This window comes from Myotis yumanensis, unplaced genomic scaffold (genome assembly GCF_028538775.1).
Source record: "Myotis yumanensis isolate MYYU_CA2020_CCGP unplaced genomic scaffold, mMyoYum1.0.hap1 SCAF_1, whole genome shotgun sequence".
NCBI classification, from domain to species: Eukaryota; Metazoa; Chordata; class Mammalia; order Chiroptera; family Vespertilionidae; genus Myotis; species Myotis yumanensis.
Genome location: NW_027223752.1, coordinates 190,537,516 through 190,558,607, shown reverse-complemented (window position 1 = coordinate 190,558,607; position 21,092 = coordinate 190,537,516). Strand labels below are relative to the sequence as shown.

The 21,092-nt window shown below is 38.6% G+C and overlaps 1 protein-coding gene across 2 annotated transcripts in view; it reads left to right on the top strand.

Moving 5' to 3' along the window:
* The first annotated feature begins 7,333 nt into the window (after nt 1-7,333).
* The window catches only part of MRPL1 (mitochondrial ribosomal protein L1), a 66,743-nt gene continuing 52,984 nt past the window's right edge, over nt 7,334-21,092 (top strand). The window contains exons 1-2 of one of the 2 annotated variants that reach the window (XM_070394335.1): nt 7,334-7,456; nt 8,683-8,800. In XM_070394335.1, coding sequence (XP_070250436.1) covers nt 7,417-7,456; nt 8,683-8,800 — 158 coding nt within the window. In that variant the 5' untranslated portion in view covers nt 7,334-7,416. The remainder of the gene's footprint in view (nt 7,457-8,682; nt 8,801-21,092) is intronic. The other variant, XM_070394325.1, reaches the window with a different exon arrangement.

Below are 21,092 nucleotides of genomic sequence, written 5' to 3'. Positions count from 1 at the left end.
TAGATTATTATAGCTGAATAGAAATTTTAGTTAGTGAACCGTCTATCCTTATCTCTATGCCTAGCCATTATTATTTTCCTTTGACACATGGAGAAATCCATTAATTTTCCTAAATACAATCTATTTTTCCTGATGGATCAGGATGCTAGTTACCCCCTCTTCTTGGGTGCCTGTGTATTCCTTTGACCTTTTTAAATTTTCTCTTATTTTTCTTGGGTTCTTATTTTTTCTTATTTTTCTTAGAGCTCTGTCATCTCTCCCAGAGGAGCCCCCAAAAGCAACTTTTATTAAAAAGTACCCTTAACAATTATCCATAGTTGTTTATCATAAATTAATGTCACCGGAGCTGAGGAACTGCAGTGGAGAATCCTTGCCACAAAAATGTTGTCATTCGTGTCTTCAGGTGGGAAACTGAGGCACCAAGTGAGGACATAACTCGACTGGGGTCAGCCATGCAAAAAGCCTGACATGAACCTCCTTGATTATTAAAGGCCCCTCCACTCTGAGTCTCTTTTCTCCCCATCTCTCCTCTCATTCCCTCCAACACTGCAACTGTTCTACCGTTTCCACTTGGTAACTATGGGAAGCAGAAAAGTGCTAACCATAGCAACAGTAGGAAAATTGTTAATTGGATATAAAATAATTTAGACAAAGATGAGATGCTACTATACATGGGTGAATATTGGAGTATTTGGACTCAATATTTTTCAGATAACAATGACTAAGAAACAGTTTCCAAGATTCCCTAAAAACCATAGGCTCATGTCCTGAAGCAGCCAAAGGAGCCGTCTGGAGACAGAGACAGAGCTTATTAACCCCTCCAGCCCCTGGGGCTTGGTGAGGAACTCAGCCTCGGTTTGAGCTCATCTAAAAGAAAGACAGGACCTGAAAGGAGAACAACAACAAAAGGTCAAGTTCACTTCTAAGTGTACAAAACAAGAAAGCCACACAGTACAAAAGGGAGGAAGAGAGTCACATCCTCTCAGCTACTAACAGCCTCCTCCTATGAGTGGTGCACACTCTTATATAAAAATAAAACATCTTCCTGGGAATGTGCTTTGTTGATATTTTTATTTTTCTCAGATCTATACATTTTTTAAAAATGCATTTCCATATTTTAGATAAACATTTCAAACAAGTTTTACTCCTGCCTGCATTAGAGATTAAAAAAAAAAATTAACTCTAATTAGTGTTTTGTTGGTGCTTGTGATTTACATGCTTGGCTTTGAAGATCAAAAATAATGTACATGTGCTTCCATGTTATTTACTTTCTCCCACACCCACTGATATTATCTGGCCGTTTTCAAATTTAAAACATTGGCATCAAAAACATTGAGTCCTGAGTGTCTGTAGGTAAACAGCAGAGTTTTAGGGTGGCGGCCAAGCAGGAGGAGGTGCAGTGATGAGATGCACTGGCTCTGCTCTTAGGTCTCTAAGACTAGTCATGACCTTGGGCAAATGACTAACTTTTTGGACTCAGTTTCTTCATCTATAAAATGGGAATTAAGCAAGATATTACATGTACAGTGCTTTCATAGCATCCAGCATGAAATATGTATGTGATACACATATAACAGTGATTAAGAACATAGTCTCTGGCCCTGGCCAGTGTGGCTCAGTTGGTTGGGCATCATCCTATGCACTGAAAAGTTGCTGGTTCGATTCCAGGCAGGGCACATGCCTGAGTTGTGGGCTTGATGACTGGTAGGGAGCATGCAGGAGTCAGCCAATCGATGTTTCACTCTCACATCGATGTTTTTTTCTCTCTCCCTTCCTTTCTCTTTAAAACATCAATTTTTAAAATAGAGTAAAAACAAAAAAGAATATAGTCTCTTATAGCCAGGCATAATTATAGTGTTTATCTCATAGTTTTATTGTAAATATTTAAAATTTTAAAATATGTAAACTTTATAAAAGCACCCGGCATACAGCGTGTTCAATAAGCATTATTATAAAATTGTGCTGTCTAACATGGTAGCCAAATATGGCTATTGAGCATTGAAGTGTAGTTATTCCTAATTGTGACATGCTGTAAGTGTAAAATACACATCAAATTTCAAAACTTACTATAAAAAAGTACAATATCTCAATGATTTTTACATTACATGTTAAACTAGTACTATTGTGAATATACTGGGTTAAATTATTAAAATTAGATTTACTTGTTTCTCTTTGCTTTTTTAATGTAGCTACTAGACAACTTAACAGGACATATGTGATATGCATAGCCCATTAGTACTGACAACAGTGTGGTGAAGGTCCTGGGAGTGGGGCTGGGCTCTGCAGAGGTGGACAAAGAGCGGGGAAATGAGGGACATCTGTGATAGTGTCAACAATAAAAAATAAAATTAAAAAAAGTTTTTTAAAGTACATATGTGACTTGCGTTGTATTTGGCAGAACTATTCTAGACTATAGAAATCTTAAAGCAAGAAATTTATCAAAAAGAACCTTCCTTACCTTTTAAAGTTTGGAATACTTTTCATCATAAATAAGAAATATTGCAGAAAAGCAAGGGAATCAAAGTACTAAGGGAAGCTATAGAATTGCCAAAGGAGTTAGTGTAATTTTAGGTTGCATTGATTTTCCCAGGAAAAATTAACTATTCCTTTCTCTTCTAAAGTGTTTTTGTTTGTTTGTTTGTTTGTTTGTTTTAGAATTTATATTTTAAGAAAGATACAGGCAATCTAGACTGTATCCTTGGTAAAGCTCCTATGAAGATGAGGTCTCATTACCACACCATGGAAGGCAGCAACTATTCGTGGGTAAAGACATGAACATATTCAGCCAAGTGAGAAGACTCAAGAGGCATGATAGCTGTTGTCGTTAGCAGGAAGTTTGCCATGTGAAAATGGAATTGACCCAAAAGGTTCAATTAGGTCCACATTACTAGTAGAGAAGATGATTCTAGCTTTAATACTGTATGGGACAATTTTAACACTTAGGGTTGTCCAAAAATAGAAGGAACTATCTTACGAGAGTTTGTCACCAACAATTCAAGCAGGGAATTATACACAGGGTTATACATCAGGTAGATAGACCTTCAAAAGTTTTTCAAACTGTGAAATTCCATGATTAAGGCTTTATTTACAACTAATTTTGGCAGAGAGCTGCCAATTCATGCATTATGACCAGAAAAACTACAGTTCCATGATTTAAATTAGTTTTTTTGTTTAATATACATAATAATTCACTTGATTAAGTTCAAGAAACCAGGGGTTATTGTAGAAAAATATATGGTAGGTAGGGATCTCACAAGATGCAGGGAGAGGGACAGTGATACAGCGGACTTGACGGAAACTGTAACAGGAACTAAAGCAGCATCTGCTATCTTCCTCTCAGGCTGGTCGATCTCTTTCTTCTTCATGGTATCTGCCGTTCTCAGCATTCTCCCTCCATTCTATTCTTGATACTGACTGGCTTCATGTAACTCTACTCAGGCATCATTTCTGCTTGTTAATTAATTTCAGCTTGCCTTTGAAGGCTTCTCTAGCCTTGAATCTACTCCATGACCTTACAGCATGAGTCCTCCCACAGCAAAGAAAATGTTGTCTTTTTCTTTTTTCTCTAGTCTTTCATTTTCCCAATTTTAGTTTCATGAGAATAATTGGCACAGCTTTTCTTTTCAAGCCCAGATCACTTGCTACAGAACGGATGGACTTCCCTTGGATCAGATGGCTTCCACTGATCCAAATAGCTGGGACTGGGGAATTTTACTTCTATGGGAGAAGGAGGTTTCTACCAGAAGCAGATGTGGGCTGGGCAGGAAATTATTGATATTTCTGTAATCTCCACTGAAAGTTGGAGGTCATGGAGGTTATACTAGAAATTTGGAGATCTACTTAAATTATTCTCTGTATAGAAGAGAGAACCTTTTCAAAAAGTTCTGATTTGGGACTAATGATAAAAATATGAATTTTGCTCTAGGATGTGTTGTAGGATCCTGCTACTCAAAGTGTAGTCCATAGAGCAGCAACATCAACACCACTGAGGAGACTGTTAGATATCAGAATCTAAGGCTTTACCCCAGACCTACTAATTTAGAATCTACATTTTAATAAGATTTTCAGGTGACTTGCATTCACGGTTCAGTTTGAGAAGTGTAGCTCTAAGATGAACTGATTTGATTTAGTCTTTCTGAAAGTTACCAAAGGCTTTTACCAGCAAACTTCCAGTAGTGATCTATAGCCACGTGAGAACCAAGTGTGACATTGTCAGAAATTTTGTGAGTTAGTTGATTTCATGTTTGGTAGCTTGAAATCAGCTATTGTGTGAACATTTACACCATGGAGACAGGCAAATGTTACACATTCATTTCCTTTGTACCAGGAGACAGTTGTTAAACACTTACCAGCAATTCCACTGGGCAATCTAGGATTTAGTCTCCTAGGGATTTTTGAAGAGAAGCACCCATATATGGGGGAGGGAAGACAGACAAAATGATTCCAATTCCTTCCACACTTTCAACTTTATGACTAAGAAATTACTATTCTAGATAGTAATTTTTTAATGAAAATATAATCTGAGTCTGAAGTAAGCCCAAGGAAGGAAGGTAATCTAGGAGTTGGTAATATTTAAAATGCAGATAGGCAAACACTGGACATTTTCCCAGCTGACAGCTGGCTAGTTTAGGAGCTGAAATCACGTGTGTAGTAGCAGTTTCTGTATAGAGGAGAAGAAGATAAGAGTGGGTAGATTCTGGCCCTAAAGACACCAGGTGGGGAAATTCATGTTTTTATTGCCTATATTATATGGAGCATTAAATTATTAAACAAAACAACAACTCCTCCCCAAGTTAATGATAGGTAGGATGCAAATGTTTCATAGTATTACAGAGGGAGTGGTACTGGACCAGTACATCAGTATCACCTGAATACTTATTATACATGCAAATTCACAGGCCCACCCTAGGCCTACGGATCAGAAACTCAATGCGGTGGAGCCTGGCAATCTGAGTTTTAGCAAGTCTTCTGGGTAATTCTGATGCACACACGGAAGTAGGAAGTATCACGGAGTTCCTTTTTTTGGTCCAATAAGACCCATTTTCAATTTGAACCCCAAATGAGAAGTGACTCTTCTTGCAATGAAGTCTTCAGTTCAACTGGAAGATGGTTGAGGGAGGCAGAAAACACAGATCAGGAGAATCACAGGGCTAAGCAAATATTTAAAAGCTTTGCTTAGCCAAGCAGGCAGGCAGCTGGCATGTTGCCAAGATTCCTAGAGCACATAAGCCTTTCTAGAAATGAACTGGAAAAAGTTGTTTTAAAGTGAACTTTGAGGAAGTGCATAAACACAATCTAAAGATTTTCTTCAAATACGAATAAAAGTTCTGATATAAAGAAAGTGACATCCTAGCACATGTAGGGATAAGAATAGCAGGTATATTAAGAAATAAGCAGATATTGGAAGAAGGGATATTAGAACAGCATATTCATTTTGCCTCTCTGGTTAAGAACTCTCACTGGTTCCTTACTAATGACAACACTTAACATTAAATGAGTGTTTATTCTGTGTCAGGTACTGTAGTAAGTACCTTACTAAATTATCTCATTATTAGTCCCAGATGAGGAATCTGAGCTCAGAGAGATATAGTAAGCTGCCCTGGGTCATATGGCTAGTAAGTGGTGACACTGGGATTCAAAACCTAGGAAATTTAGCTTCAGAACACCACTGCTTAATCAGAATGTTCTACTGCCTCTCTTCAATGAGAACTTCATATGTATTAAACATTTAGTCTTGGAGTTCCCCATTTCTCAGTGTGGATTTCTGTAGCTATTATAAGTTTCAAACTAAATAACCTTTTTCTATGTTGTTATATATAGATAACTGGACTCTGAATCCCACTGACTAAAGTCATCAAATTCTAGTGCTCAAAGTGAGCAATTAGGTAAAGAAGCTGCACCACTATAGGACATTGTTTTAATAGGGCTTACAAGCACACTACTTGAGTTCCACATTGAATATTTAAATTCTCTCGTTTTGAAAGGAGATATAAAGAAGTACACAGATGGGGGCCAACCGACTCTGGCTACGGAAAGGGAGGGGTGTAGAGTCTAAGGACCAGCACCTCTAATCTGGGTGTTTGTTTTGTCTGAATGGATTTGGTAAATTTGCTCCTATCCTGGTATTTGTTCACAAATAAAATTCATTTTTAAACAGAGGTTAAAAAAATAAACAAGACATGATTTCCGCCCACACTGAGCTCAGATTGATGGGGAAAACAGAAATATTATGGGAATAGTTGCACAACTCTGTGAATGTTTGAATTGTACAATTTAGATGGGTGGATTGTTTGGTATGTAAATTAAATATCAATAAAACTCTTTAAAAACAAACAAAACCAGATATAAGCCCTGGGTACTGTACAGAGTCATGAAGAGATGGTCATAACTCAGTCTGGGAAGAGAGAAGGGAGGCTTCATCAGTGATTAAAGTCTGAGCTGAAATCTTTAAAAAAAAGTTACCTGGGTGATGTGGTACAAGATATTCCAAACAGAGGGGGCAGAATGAGCAGCGGGGTGACGAGAAACCCTGGGTGTGGGAGCGGGGAGGGTGTTGGCAGGAAGACTGAGGCTGGGGAGGTAGGTGGAGGCAGAAGCAGCTTCCGAGGTAGTCCCTGGAGGGTTTTATTTAAACTGGGATGTGACACAATCTGTGACCAGATTTGCTTTAGATAAATCACACCGTCAGCTGTAATGTAATGGGAAGAATACTGGTTCATTTTTTTTTTTCCCTCCCCAGTCAGAATAACCTGTGCTTAGGTCTTACATCTGCCATATTAAAACTAATAGTGTTATATAAATTTGTTAAGTCTTGTTCTTCAGTTGATCCTAATGCCATAGTTAGCCAGCAGGGGCAACATGTAGAGCTGATAAATATGACCTTAAACCCCTTCTGATCTTGCGCTGAGTTAAAAGGTCTGTTAGTGGTTGGGGCACCCGCCTTGGGTGTAGTGGACAGCCTAGCGAATTTTTAAAGTATTTACAAGACTGGAAACGTGGCGGTGGAAGCTGGTGAGATTCTCCAGATTTTCTATTTTTCATGCTTTTCCTGGCTACTCTCACCATCTATTAAAACGATCGTCCCGAGTACACTTGCAGAATCAAAAATTAAAATGGTTAGGACACCGCCAGCAGGACGGTGTTCTGCAGGAAGAGCAGATTTCCTGGAAAACGTTTACGCTCTCCTACCGGAACCTTGAAACGCGGAGTCCCGGGCAGCACGGAGGGCTGAGGGGGGAACACCGCCACGGGGCACGCCGTCCAGCGCCCTTCCCACTCGGCACCAAAGCCGATTTTGGTTCCTGCCCCTTTCTTGCTCCTCCTAATCTCTTCCCCCTCCGCCAACTCCGGAAGGGAACCCTTTCAAAATTTCTTCCACGTGGAAGCGTAGGACCAATTTCATCAGCCCAATCCGGAATGGTCAACATGGCGGCGGCCGTCAGATGCCTCAGTAGAGGTAAAGCCCGGCGTTGTGTGGGCTCCGGGGGAAAAGACCGGTGGCGCGGAGTCTCCTCTTGTACAGAGTGCAAGCCAGACTCCTACGCACGGGTCTGCGCTGGGGGCTGGGAAAGCCTCCTGCTCGTTTTGGGCTCGAAGTTCTCGAGGGTCCTTGCTATGGAAAAGCGACCTTCTCTGCGGCCTCACCCCCTTTGGAGCCGTCCACCCTAGGAGTGGAATGGGAGGAGGATGTACTTCGACACCCCTCCGGCCACTCGCAGCGGCCGAGGCAAGGACGGGGATCTGTCTCCGAGACTGGTGGGGTGCAGGGAGAGAAAGGAGTTGGCTAGCCAGGCGAAGTGAGTTCTGATAAGGAAAAGATTCTGTAAGGGTATGTGTGTGGCTCACAGCTGTAAACTTGAACTGTAAACAAAATGCGTGTTGGTGCGTTCAGGGTACTACATAGTTGCAGGTGATTTCAGTTCTTAAGCTTCCGAAGACGTTGCCTAATTTGGATCAGCAGTTGTCCTTTGGTGGCTAATTCAGGCATCCTTCTTGGTAGCGACTCTTCCTCCGCATTTCAGAAGGTCCAGTTAAGGGCCAGGATGACAGCCCTTTTTTGGTACATTGCTCTTTAATTTTTGTTCTGTGTTGTGTTTTCGAAGCACAGTGATGTGTATAGTTATTTAATTAAGATAGGTCTTTAGGTGGAAGCATCATCTAGCATCACCCCCATTTTACATATTTCAGATATCCATATGTGCACGAATCTGTTGTTGGGCTGTTTATTGTCGTATTACTTTGTCTTTCTATACCTGTGCCAATACCACAGTCTTAATTACCATAGCTTTATAACAAGCCTTGATCTCTGGTGAGGCAGTTGCTTCACTTCTTTCGTATCTTTCAGAAGTACTTTCAGCAACTCAGTGAATGTATTATCTATTTTTAAAAACGAGTAAAACTTAAAGTATTTTATATATTCAGGACAGACATACATATTCTGTAACGTACTTTGAGCCTGAACTGGATTAAGTTAAAAATAAGTGAAGACAAAGTTGTTCAATTTGTTGTGTTTACTTGGCTTTAGTTTTAAGAAGTGGAGTGTCCAATATTACACTTTTTAAAGAATGGTTAAAGAATCGCAAAATATTGAATGTTTTTGTTCTGGAAAACACTGATTAAGAATATAAAAATTGTGAATGTAATTATCATTTATTAATATTTTACATGTTTTTTTCTTTCAAGTCTTGATACATCAAAGGCATAATCTTTCCAAGATGGCTTATCAGACACCTCTTTATCCTTGTTCTGCATGTGTTCATGTGCCTAATAGACATTTTGCTGCTGCTGCTGCTGCTAGGAAGTAAGTATTTTTTTTTTTTTTTAGTTATTTCATTTGCTGTCATCTAAAATTTTGATTAAAAAGATTATGCTCAGTTCCATAAACAGATACAGGGACATGTAGTTGTAAAAGTCTATAATCTCTGCTTTTTTGACTTTATAGTCCTGAATAAAATATATAACTTAAAACACTACTTAATATTTATTGAATACTGACATTCAATTATGAGTTTAATCCCTACAACAACCTTATGTGGAAGCTATTGTTATTCTCTTTTAGAAACAAAAAGCAAGGCACCGATAGATTATGTAACTTGTTCAACATCACAGAGCTAGTAAGTGTTGAGGCTAGGATTTTGTGACATAATACATATTTACATTAGTCTCTGCCCAGTTCCTGACACAGAGCTTCTAAAACCCTTGAAAATCTGAGTTTTAGGGATGCTAGGAGCATCTTTTGTTCTTATATCGGGTCTTTGACCCATTTCCTGATACGGAGCTTCTAAAACCCTTGTCATTTCCTGGGTGATAGGAGCACTTTTTTACTAACAAAGCAGCTCTTGGTGGAGTCCTGGATTGGGGCTGGTCACCAGAAAGACCAAAACATGGTTAGAAGCTTAGAACTTTCAGCCCCACTCTCCATCCTACAGGGAGGGGAGAAGGCCTAGACTAAGATTGAGTTCATAATTGATCATGCCTACATGATGAAGCCTCCATAAAAATCTCTGAACTATGGGGTTCAGAGAGGTTCTAGGTTGGTGCACACAATTTATGTGTCAGAGTGTAGTGCTCCCAACCCAATGGGGACAGACCCTTCTGGATCTCGTCCTATATACTGACTTATCTAGCTGTTCATCTGTATCCTTTATCATGTTCTTTATTATGTAAGAAACTGGTAAATATTTAAGGGTTTCTCTGAGTTCTGTGAGGCATTCTAGCAAATTATGAAGCCTGAGGAGGGGATTGTGCTACACCCAGATTTATAGCTTGTTGGTCAGAAGTACTGGAGGTCTGGACTTGTGATTGGCATTTGCAGTGAAGGCCGTCTTGTGAGTCTGAGCCTGTAACTTGTGGGATCTCATGCTAAACCAGGTAGCTACCATCAGAATTGTATTCAATTGTAGGACACCTACCTGATGTCAGAGAATTAGATGGTGTGGGAAAAAAGCCTGTGCATTTGGTGTCAGAATTCTTGTGAGTAGAGGAAAATAGTTTCTATTTCACCAGATACTCTGTCCTGTTCTTGCTTACTTTTAACTTTTAACCATATATGCTGTTGTTCTTGCTTACTTTGAACAATCTCCAGATATATCTCCACATATCTTGGAGATTGTTTCAGGTAGAATTGTCTAGTCTTTCTTTTTTTATTGAGTTATAATTGACAAATAACATATTAGTTTTAAGTATACAGCATAATGATTTGATACTTATATATATTGTGAAATGTTCATCACAATAAGGCTAGTTAACACCTATTATCATAGAGTTACAACTTCTTTTCCTTGTAAGGAGAACTTTTAAGATTTTTCTCTCTCTGTAATTTTAAAAAATACAGTACAGTATTATTTACTACAGTCACCATGCTGTACATTCCATTCCATTATTTATTGTAAAGTTTGTACCTTTTGACCATTTTGCCTACCCCTCACTTTCTGCCTCTGACAACCACTAATCTACTCTCTCTTTTTTCCCCTTATTCCACATGTAAGTGAGATCATATAGTATTTAACTTTCTCTGACTTATTTCACTTAGCATAATATCTTCAAGATCCATCCATGTTGCAAATGACAAGATATTGTGGCTAAATAATATTCCACAGTTGAGTACACGAAACACAGAGTTTATTCTTGTCTTATTTTCCATATGAGCAACTGTAAACCTATTTTTGCCCTACCTTGTACATATCACATTTCCTTTGACCATCCATCCATCAGTTGATACTTAGGTTGCTTCCATGTTTTGGCTATTGGAAATAATGCTGCAGTGAACATAGGTATATTTCATTGTGTGAATTTACCATAATTTAACCATTTTCCTATTGCTATACATTTATTGTTTCAATTTTTTGCTATTACAAATGATCCTGTAATGACTAGTCATGTACATAGATCTTGTAAAATATTATGAATATGTTTATAGTATAAGTTCTGAGAAGTAGAATTGTTGAGTAAAAATATGTGTCCCGGCCGGCGTTGAATGTCGACATATGAACCAGGGTCACGGTTCGATTTCCAGTCAGGGCACATGTCCAGGTTGTGTGCATGATCAATGATTCTCATTATTGATGTTTCTATCTCTCTCTCCCTCTCCCTTCCTCTCTGAAATCAATAAAATATAAAAAACAAACAATGTTAATTAAGAACAAAAAAACTCTCCTCTTTGATATACAAAAAAAGATGTGTGCATTTATAATTTTGATAGGTAATAGCAATTTGCCTTTACAGAGATCTTGTCAGTTTATGTCCTTACCAGCAAGTATTATTAGAATGCCTATTTTCCCATATACAGTGTGTATTCAAAATTTTCATTGTTGCAAAATTGACTTGAATCAATCCAGTCAGTTGATCATCATGGTTTTAATTTGTATTTCTTTTATTATTGAGGTTGTATATCTTTCATATATTTAAGAGCAGTTTATTTATTTTTTACTGTGAATTTTCTGCTCATGTCCTATTCTTTTTTTTTTTGCTTGTTGATTAACAGAAGCTCTCTGTATATTATAAATTGTCAAATATCTGCACAATAGCTTTAACATGTTTTAACTGTTGTGGTAGAGGAATGGATCAAGTGCTATGGGATCACAGATGAAGGAGAGTAGTGCAAGAAGTATTTGAGCTGGCTCTTGAAAGATAGAGTTTTGCAGGGGGATTTGAGAATGGTGTTTCAGTGATAGAGAGGCATGAAAGTAAATGATATGGATGTAATATAGTCTGATATGAATTGAATATAGGATAAAGAGAAAGATGGTGGGGGCGGGCTGGAGGGGGCTGATGGGGGAAAAGGGGACGTATGTAATACTTTCAACAATAAAGATTTAAAAAAAGAGAAAGAGATGGTGGAAATATAACCAGAAAGGAGGCTTCCTTTGAGTGTGAATGGTACCTGGATTATCTTTTCTTGTTGAGAAGTTGGAGAATATTGGTTGTGCCAGTTTACATCCCTACCCAGCAGTGAGTGAGAGTGTCCAGTTTTCCATATTCCTAACAACCCTGGATATCATCAATCTCTGTGTTTCTTCAGTGTATTTCTAATTTATATATTTTGCCCATGTTTCCATTGGGTTGTTCATTTTTCTGCTTTCTTAAAGTATTTGTTTATTAGGAATAGCAATTATTTTGAGAATATTTTATATTTAAATGTTTTTTTTGTCCTAGAGAAATTTTTCATTTTACATTTTCTTTAAATTTGTATTCTAGTACAACTTTTAAAATAATTTCACTAACCTAAAAAACATAGTATAAGGAGTTTGCATACTTAAAAATATGAAAAATTATTAGCAATATTTTTATGTCTGACAATGAGTTATTCAGTAACTTGAAGAGGATCATAGTATTCATAATTCTAGTTGTGGTTTTAATTTTTAAATTAAATATGCTGACTTTATAATATACTAAAAATAGTTTTTTCACGGCTTTTTTTTTAAAAAATCAGGATCTGAGACAGAGAGGCTTGCTTTTTTTCTCTTATCTCTTATCATTCTGAATCTCCCCGCTCCTCCATGAATATAAACCATGGTTTGCCAGTGGCAGATTCTGGTAAAAAAAAAAAAAAAAGCCACTGTATCATCTCTGACTCTGGTTCTTTTCCTCTTCCGAGGTTATTTTTCTTCAAGTATTTCAAAAATTTTTGTGGACTGCCAGACATTTTGTGTAGAACAGTCGAGATTGAAGTACGTGGTATTTATGCCTGGAAATGTGCATGCCCCTTCTGTCATAGCCTTGAATCAATCCAGTCAGTTGATCTAGGTTTTGGTTTTATTGTTGCTATGGTTACCATTGGCTTCATATTTCTGTACTGTCACTTTGTGCTTTGAGTGGGGGCTGGGCTGTGGAAGGTTTCTCTTCAGTGTTCTAGGTCCTGATCAGTTTTCTGTCTTGCAGTTTTTGGGGGAGAGTAGAGAGTACAGTGCAGAGGTTGAGGGGTTTTGGGGAGGCGGTGTCTCCATACTCTTGCCCCTCCCCTAGTAGTAGACTGCTGTTGCTTATTGCTCAGTGCTTGTTAGGCTGGGGATAGGTATGTGAGGGAGTCTCTGTTTTTTCAGATCCAGCATTTATCTTAAGTAGGCACAGTGTGGCTAGACCTTGGGGATGGGTCTTCTTAATATTTTTGTTCCTTGTCCCCATGGTGTGTATCTTCCACAGATCCTGTGTGAGAATGTCAGGGACCTTCCCCATCTTTACTGGTAGCGGATACTGCATGCAGGACTGTTTCCTTCCCTACCCTCAAGGGTAGAAGGTTTAGTACTTCTTCTTTCTTTTTCCTACCCAGAATGGATGTTTACCTCTGCCCTAGAGGGTTTCAGGGTTACATGCTTTTCTGGCAGCAGTGACTGATCTCCTCCTTGTCTGCACCCTCCAGGGAGGATTTCTAGTCTCTTGGCCTGCTCTAGTATTTTCTAAGAGTATCAGGGGAGGTCTGTGAAAAGGCCCTAGGAAGGGAGTGTGAACTTCCCTTGGGTTTGCATCTTCCAAGGGGGTTTACATTGTCACCTTCGCCCTAAAATTTTTGCTGATTTCTTTTCCTTACCTGCTTGCCTTTCTCCCATACTCTGCTAGGGGTGAAACTTGCCCTGGTGGTATGCATGGGGGCGGGTGGGAGTGTGGATTGACTCCTTGGATTTTAGGCTACTCATTTGCCCTGTGATCTCAGCTCTGTGATGGATTCAAGACAAGTGGTGATTTTTATTTCACTCTTTCTTACTGTTAAAGCTCTTTCCAGCTTTGCTTTTCTTTCTTTCTTTTTTTTTTTTTACTTTCATTTATTTGTATTATTAATGATTGGGTTTTATTCTGTCAGCTGTTACGTTGTAAGTGGAAGCAGAACATCTGCATTTAGTTTAATGAATAAACCAGCATCAGAAATGTTAGTGAGTTTATTTATGTGATGTACACTGAGAAATACAAATTCCAGACATTTGCATTCCATTAATAATTACATGCCCTAGGCATTTTCTCTTTAGTGCTGTTTAATTCAGTTTAGTTTGACAGAAGTTGTATGCTTTCCTCCCCTCTCCCCCATCCCAGCCCTTCAATTCTTCAATGTCAGAGGTTTCTTTCCTTCAAAGAACCCTAGCAGGTTTGCTCAGTGAATAGAGCGTTGGCCTGTGGACTGAAGGGTCCCGGGTTCGATTCCAGTCAAGGGCATGTTTTGGGCACATCCCCAGTAGGGGGTGTGCAGGAGGCAGCTGATCGATGTTTCTCTCTCATCGATATTTCTAACTATCCCTCCCTTCCTCTCTGTAAAAAATCAATAAAATATATATTTTTTAAAAAAGAACTTGGATCTCTGGAGTCATAGATCTTCAAAGGTCTTGAAGCGAGCTTTATTATAGCACTGATTTTTTTTCTTATAATTCTTTATTTGGGTGTAACTATGGAATTATTTTTCCTTTCATGCTTTTGGAATTAGGGGACAGATGAGGCAGGAAGAAAGTTATTACCTGAGCACAGTCTCTTTTACTAATTTAATCTATGTGGTTTAGTTACCCAGGTAACTGCAGCTAAATTCTGTTCTCTTTGATTCAGACTGCCAGGTGTTTCTCCCTCATTTTCCAAAAAAAGCCTTTCTAGTATGATTTATTTTAGGCTCTGAGAATTATAGTTTTTAAGCTCTCCTGATAGGGCCTTACATAATTACATGAACATGAACAAAAAAGTTCTTCTGGACATGATTCTTATGAATTAAGATAGACACTTTTTGGAGAGTCATAGAAAATTGGCAGTTGGTCTATGAAATTATTATTAATGGATTTTGTTCAGTTGCAGGTTTTTTTTTTGGAAGAAAATTTTTCCTTAGCGTCCTATTCAGTCTGTGTTGTAATGATTTATACTTTTCTTTTTTAAAAAAAATTTCTTTTTTTTTACTAAAGCAGTGTTCCATTTGTAACTTAAAAATATTTTCACTGGCTCAGTTGGTTGGGCACTGAAAGGTTGCTGGTTCGATTCCCTGTCAAGGCACATGCCTTGGTTGTTGGCTCCATCCCCAGTTGCACAGGGGTTGCACAGTAGACAGCCGATTGATGTTCTGCTCTCACATCAACATTTCTCTTTCTCCCCCTCTCCCTTCCCCTCTCTCTCTAAAAAAAAAATTCAATGAGTATTTTAAAAAATATATATTCACTGAATCACCTCAAATACGTATTTTGTGAAACAAGTTTCAAAGCATAAATAAGTAAATTGTTGTATACCCAACTCAGTTTCTTAGTTTCTTCCTTCCTTCCTTTTTTTCTTTCACTAGGTTTTGCAGATATTAGTTAATTTAAAAATCATATTTCAGCCCCTGGGAATTTCATATTAATTGCAAATTAATGGACAGGTTCAGCCATGAATGAAAATTTAGTGGTGAAATCAGCATTTATGTAAAGTAAATCTGTAGGTTACAGCTAGGACTCATTTTTTAAAAAAATTCTTTATTGTTTAAAGTATTATATATGAATCCTTTTCCCCCATTGACCTCTCCCAACTCGTTCCCACCCCCACCCCCAACCCACACATGTCCTCACCCCTCTTAGTGGCTGTGTCCATGGGTTATGCTTATATGCATCATACAAATCATTTGGTTGATCTCTTCTTCCCCTTCCCCTTCCACCTGAGGTTGGATGGTCTGTTCGATGCTTCTGTGTCTCTGGATCTATTTTAGTTCATCAGTTTATGTTGTTCATTATATTCCACATATGAGTGAGATCATGTGATGTTTATCTTTCTCCAGCTGGCGTATTTTGCTTAGCATAATGCTCTCTAGTGCCATCCATGCTGTTGCAAATGGTAAGAGTTCCTTCTTTTTTTACAGCAGCTTAGTATTCCATTGTGTAGATGTACCACAGTTTTTTTAAAAAATATATATTTTATTGATTTTCTACAGAGGGGAAGGGAGAGGGATAGAGAGTTAGAAACATCGATGAGAAACATCGATCAGCTGCCTCCTGCACACCCCCTACTGGGGTTGTGCCCACAACCAAGATACATGCCCTTGACTGGAATCGAACCTGGGACCCCTCAGTCCGCAGGCCGACACTCTATCCACTGAGCCAAACCGGTTAGGGCTACCACAGTTTTTTAATTTGCTGATGGGCACTTAGGCTGTTTCCAGTTCTTAGCTATGGTAAATTGTGCTGCTATGAACATAGGGGTGCATATATCCTTTCTAATTGGTGTTTCTAGTTTCTTGGGATATATTCCTAGAAGTTGGATCACTGGATCGAATGGGAGTTCCATTTTTAATTTTTTGAGGAAACTCCATACTGTTCTCCACTGTGGCTGCACCAAGTCTGCATTCCTACCAGCAGTGCAAGAGGGTTCCTTTTTCTCTGCATCTTCGCCAGCACTTGTCATTTCTTGATTTGTTGATGATAGCTATTCTGACTGTGGTGTGAGAGGGTACCTCGTTGTCGTTTTGATTTGCATCTCTCAGATGATTAGTGACTTTGAGCATGTTTTCATGTCTCTTGGCCTTCTGTATGTCCTGTTTCGTAAGGGGTCTATTTAGGTCCTTTGCCCATTTTTTGATTGGTTCATCTTCCTTTTGTTAAATTGTATGAGTTCCCTATAAATTTTGGAAATTAAACCTTTACCGGATATAACTTTGGCACGTATGTTCTCCCATGTAGTGGGCTTTCTTGTTTTGTTGATGGTTTCTTTTGCTGTGCAGAAGCTTTTTATTTTGATGTAGTCCCATTTGTTTATTTTCTCCTTACAGCTAGGAATCTTACTCATTTAGTTTATTTTAGGTAGAGAGTTTATTACTAAAACAGGTTCTCTAGGCTTCTTCTTCTAATGGCTTCACTGCTCTTTTACTAAATATAAAATAAAAATATGATTTCTCCAGTTTGGAAGGTTTCTGGATTTTGTGGAGTACTTCCCAGGTAGCTGAGGCATGTCGCCTCCATCCACTTGGGCTCCTGCTTAGACTTAGACCAGTGGTTCTCAACCTTGGCTGCACATTAGAATCACTTGGGAATCTTTTTAAAATCCTGATTTCTGGGTCTCACCCTCCAGAAATTCTGTTTCTTTGTGATGGGGTGGGGCCACAACATTAGTAACAAAGAAACAGAATTTCCGGAGGATGAGGCCCAGAAATCAGGATTTTAAAAAGATTCCCAGGTGATTCTAATGTGCAGCCAAGGTTGAGAACCACTGACTTAGACAGTGAGCTTTGGCATTATCTCCTATTATGTTAAATTGCTCATTAGCTGAGAGCATATTATATTAGTTGTGGTAATGAGGTTTCATTGAGTCTAAAAGTGAGAATGGAATTAACTTTGGAATGGTTTTTGAGGTACTTTTTAAAAAGTTATTTTACTGTCATCCACTTCTTGCACATAAATTTTATAGAACTTTGTATTAATTTTCTGTTGCTGCTATAACAAATTACCTCGTATATTGTGGCTTAAAACAACACAAGCTTATTATCTTGCAGTTTTGTAGGTCAGAAGCCTAACATGGATTTCACTGGGCTAAGATCAGGGTGTTAGCAGGTCTTCATTTCGTTCTAGAGCAGCGGTTCTCAACCTGTGGGTCGCGACCCCTTTGGGGTCGAATGACCCTTTCACAGGGGTCGCCTAAATACATCCTGCATATCAGATATTTACATTATGATTCATAACAGTAGCAAAATTACAGTTATGAGGTAGCAACAAATAATTTTATGGTTGGGGTTCACCACAACATGAGGAACTGTATTAAAGGGTCGCGGCATAGGAAGGTTGAGAACCACTGTTCTAGAGGCTCTATGGAAGAATTTGCTTCCTTTCCATTCCCAGCTTTGAGAGGCCACCTACATTACCCCAAGTTCTCCACCTTCAAAGCCAGGAATGGCAAATTGATTCTCTTTTCATGCTTGAATTTCTCTTATCTCTTACCATCTTGGTCAGATGCAGGTGGGAAAAGGGGGAAGTTTCTCTGCTTTATAAGGATTCGGTATGATTAGATTGGGCCCACTTGGATAATTCAGGATACTCTCCCATTTTCAGATCTTTAACCTTAATCACATCTGCAAAGTCTTTTTTGCCATGTAGAGATGGATATCTGTGGGAAGCCATTATTCTGCCTACCACAGAACCCAAACATCTTTATAGAATATTATTTCAGTGATTTAAAGTGCTTATGGGTAAAAGATTATAGGTGTGAATTGACCTAATGCTGAGAAAATGTATCACCTCTAGTTCTCTCTTTTCTTCTTAGCTTCAAACTCTTAACTGCAATTACTTGTTGAACATATTTTCTTAGATATTTTGTAAGCACCTTGTTAGCTTTTTCTATATAACAAACCACCCCACAATTATTTGTCATTGCCCACATACCTGCGGGTCAGCTGATGTAAGCTAGGTTTGGATGGGTGTCTCTGATGACCTTGGCTGGGCAAGCTGTGCATCGGTGAGTAGGCAGGTCAGGTGAGAATTGTCTAACCTAGCCTGGGGCTCTCTGGGGGCAGCTGTGTTTCATGTCTCATCTTCGCACCTTTGGGTTAGCCCAGGCATGTTCTTATGAAAATGGCGGAAATGCAAACATGTGAAACACATGAAGCCTCGTGTAACCTGAGCTTAGAGCAGAGAAACTGTCACTTTTGCTTATTCTGTTGGCCAAACTGGTCACATGGCCAAATCAAGGTGCTGGGAAAGATACTTTTATCTTTTTAAATGGGAGGAATTTAGCAAAGTAACTTGAATGGATAAAGGGGTGTAAAAAATAATATAAACAGAGCCTTTAAAGTAGAGTTGGAGCTGCCATCCCAGAGGAACTTGCCTTGCAGGCCTACTCCTCAGACCTTTGGAATGTTAAAACTGGGCAAAATAACCTTTAGACTGGGCCTAAAGCAATCTTATATCCCAAACAATGTTTGCAAAGATAACAAGAAAGCAGATAATATAGCTATGACTATTTGAGTTTCTGCCTGGGTCAGTTTTTCCAGAATCACTATTACTTTGTATCTCAAATAAGTGCTTGCTGCCTCTCTCTCACTCTGGCCTTTTATTTTTTGGTTAATGGGATAAAGAATTGGGGCCAGTGATGTAATTAATCCCACACTGACCTCTGTACTATCTTCCTGTTTTACTTTATTTCTGGTCTTAGTTAATGATTCTACTCTATGCCTAGTCATCTAAGCCAGAAACCTAAGAAGTATTTTAGAATCTTCTCTTTCCCCTTTTCCTATATTCAGTATCTACCTTGTAAATATTTTTCTAAAGTTTAGAATATAAACTCTCACCTATTACCCTCACTGTTCTGGTTCAGACAGTCATATCTCCTTGAGAAGAAAGGGAGGGAATAGTCTCTTCCTTGTCCCTAATCTAGTTTCCTTTGAATCCATTCTTTGTATTGCAGCTGGAATACTCTGCTTTCAATACATTGCCTCTAGAAGAGGATGCCCTCTGGGATGAGAGTCACCAACTTTATCTTATGCTGTTTTCTGTCTTTTGCTTTACTCTTCAGTTCAAGAGTCAACAAAATAAGGCCAGTGGGTCAAAAAATCTAGTCCACAATCTATGTTTGTATGGTTCATGAACTAAGAATGGTTTTACATTTTCAAATGACTGGGAAAAATAAAAAGAACAGTCATTTAAAAAGGTAACATTTTTGTGACACAAGAAAATTATGAAATCTAAACCAGTGTTCATAAATAAAGTTTCTTGTTTTTTTTTTAAATTTTTTTTTTTTTATTTTTCGCTTAAAGTATTACAAAGGGTATTACATAAGTGTCCTTTTCCCCCCCCCCCCCCGCTCTTGACAAACCCCTACCCTCCCTTACCCCCCAGTGTCTTATGTCCATTAGTTATGCTTATATGCATGCATACAAGTCCTTCGGTTGATCTCTTACTCCCCTCCCTCCTGCCCCCCAACTCTCTCTGGCCTTCCCACTGCAGTTTGACAATCAGTTTGAGGCAGCTCTGCCTCTGTATCTATTATTGTTCAAAAGTTTGTAATGGTCTTTATTATCCATGAATGAGTGAGATCATGTGGTATTTTTCCTTCATTGACTGGCTTGTTTCACTTAGCATAATGCTCTCCAGTTCCATCCATGATGTTGCAAATGGTAGGAGTTCCTTCTTTTTAACAGCAGCATAGTATTCCATCGTGTAGATGTACCACAGTTTTCTAATCCATTCATCTACTGATGGGCACTTAGGCTGTTTCCAGATCTTAGCTATGGTGAATTGTGCTGCTATGAACATCTGGGTGCATATATCCTTTCTGATTGGTGTTTCTGGTTTCTTGGGATATATTCCTAGAAGTGGGATCACAGGGTCAAATGGGAGTTCCATTTCCAATTTTTTGAGGAACCTCCATACTGCCTTCCATAGTGGCTGCACCAGTCTGCATTCCCACCAGCAGTGCACAAGTGTTCCTTTTTCTCCACATCCTCTCCAGCACTTGTCGTTTGTTGATTTGTTGATGATGGCCATTCTGACAGGTGTGAGATGGTACCTCATTGTTGTTTTGATTTGCATCTCTCCGATGATTAGTGACTTTGAGCATGTTTTCATATGTCTCTTGGCTTTCTGAATGTCCTCTTTTGAAAGGTGTCTATTTAGATCCTTTGCCCATTTTTTGATTGGATTGTTTATCTTCTTTTTGTTAAGTTGTATGAGTTCCCTATAAATTTTGGAGATTAAGCCCTTATCAGATATGACGTTGGCAAATATGTTTTCCCACGAGGTGGGTTTTCTTGTTGTTTTGTTGATGGTTTCTTTTGCTGTGCAGAAGCTTTTTATTTTGATGTAGTCCCATTTGTTCAGTTTCTCTTTAGTTTCAACTGCCCTAGGAGCTGTATCAGTGAAGAAATTGTTTTGGCATATGTCTGAGATTTTGTTGCCTTTGTATTCTTCTAGAATTTTTATGGTTTCCTGTCGTACATTTAAGTCCTTTATCCATTTTGAGTTTATTCTTGTGTATGGTGTAAGTTGGTGGTCTAGTTTCATTTTCTTGCATATGTCGGTCCAATTTTCCCAACACCATTTATTGAAGAGACTATCTTGGCTCCATTGTATGTTCATGCCTCCTTTGTCAAAAATTAATTGAGCATATTGGTTTGGGCTAATTTCTGGACTCTCTATTCTATTCCACTGATCTATATGTCTGTTCTTGTGCCAGTACCAGGC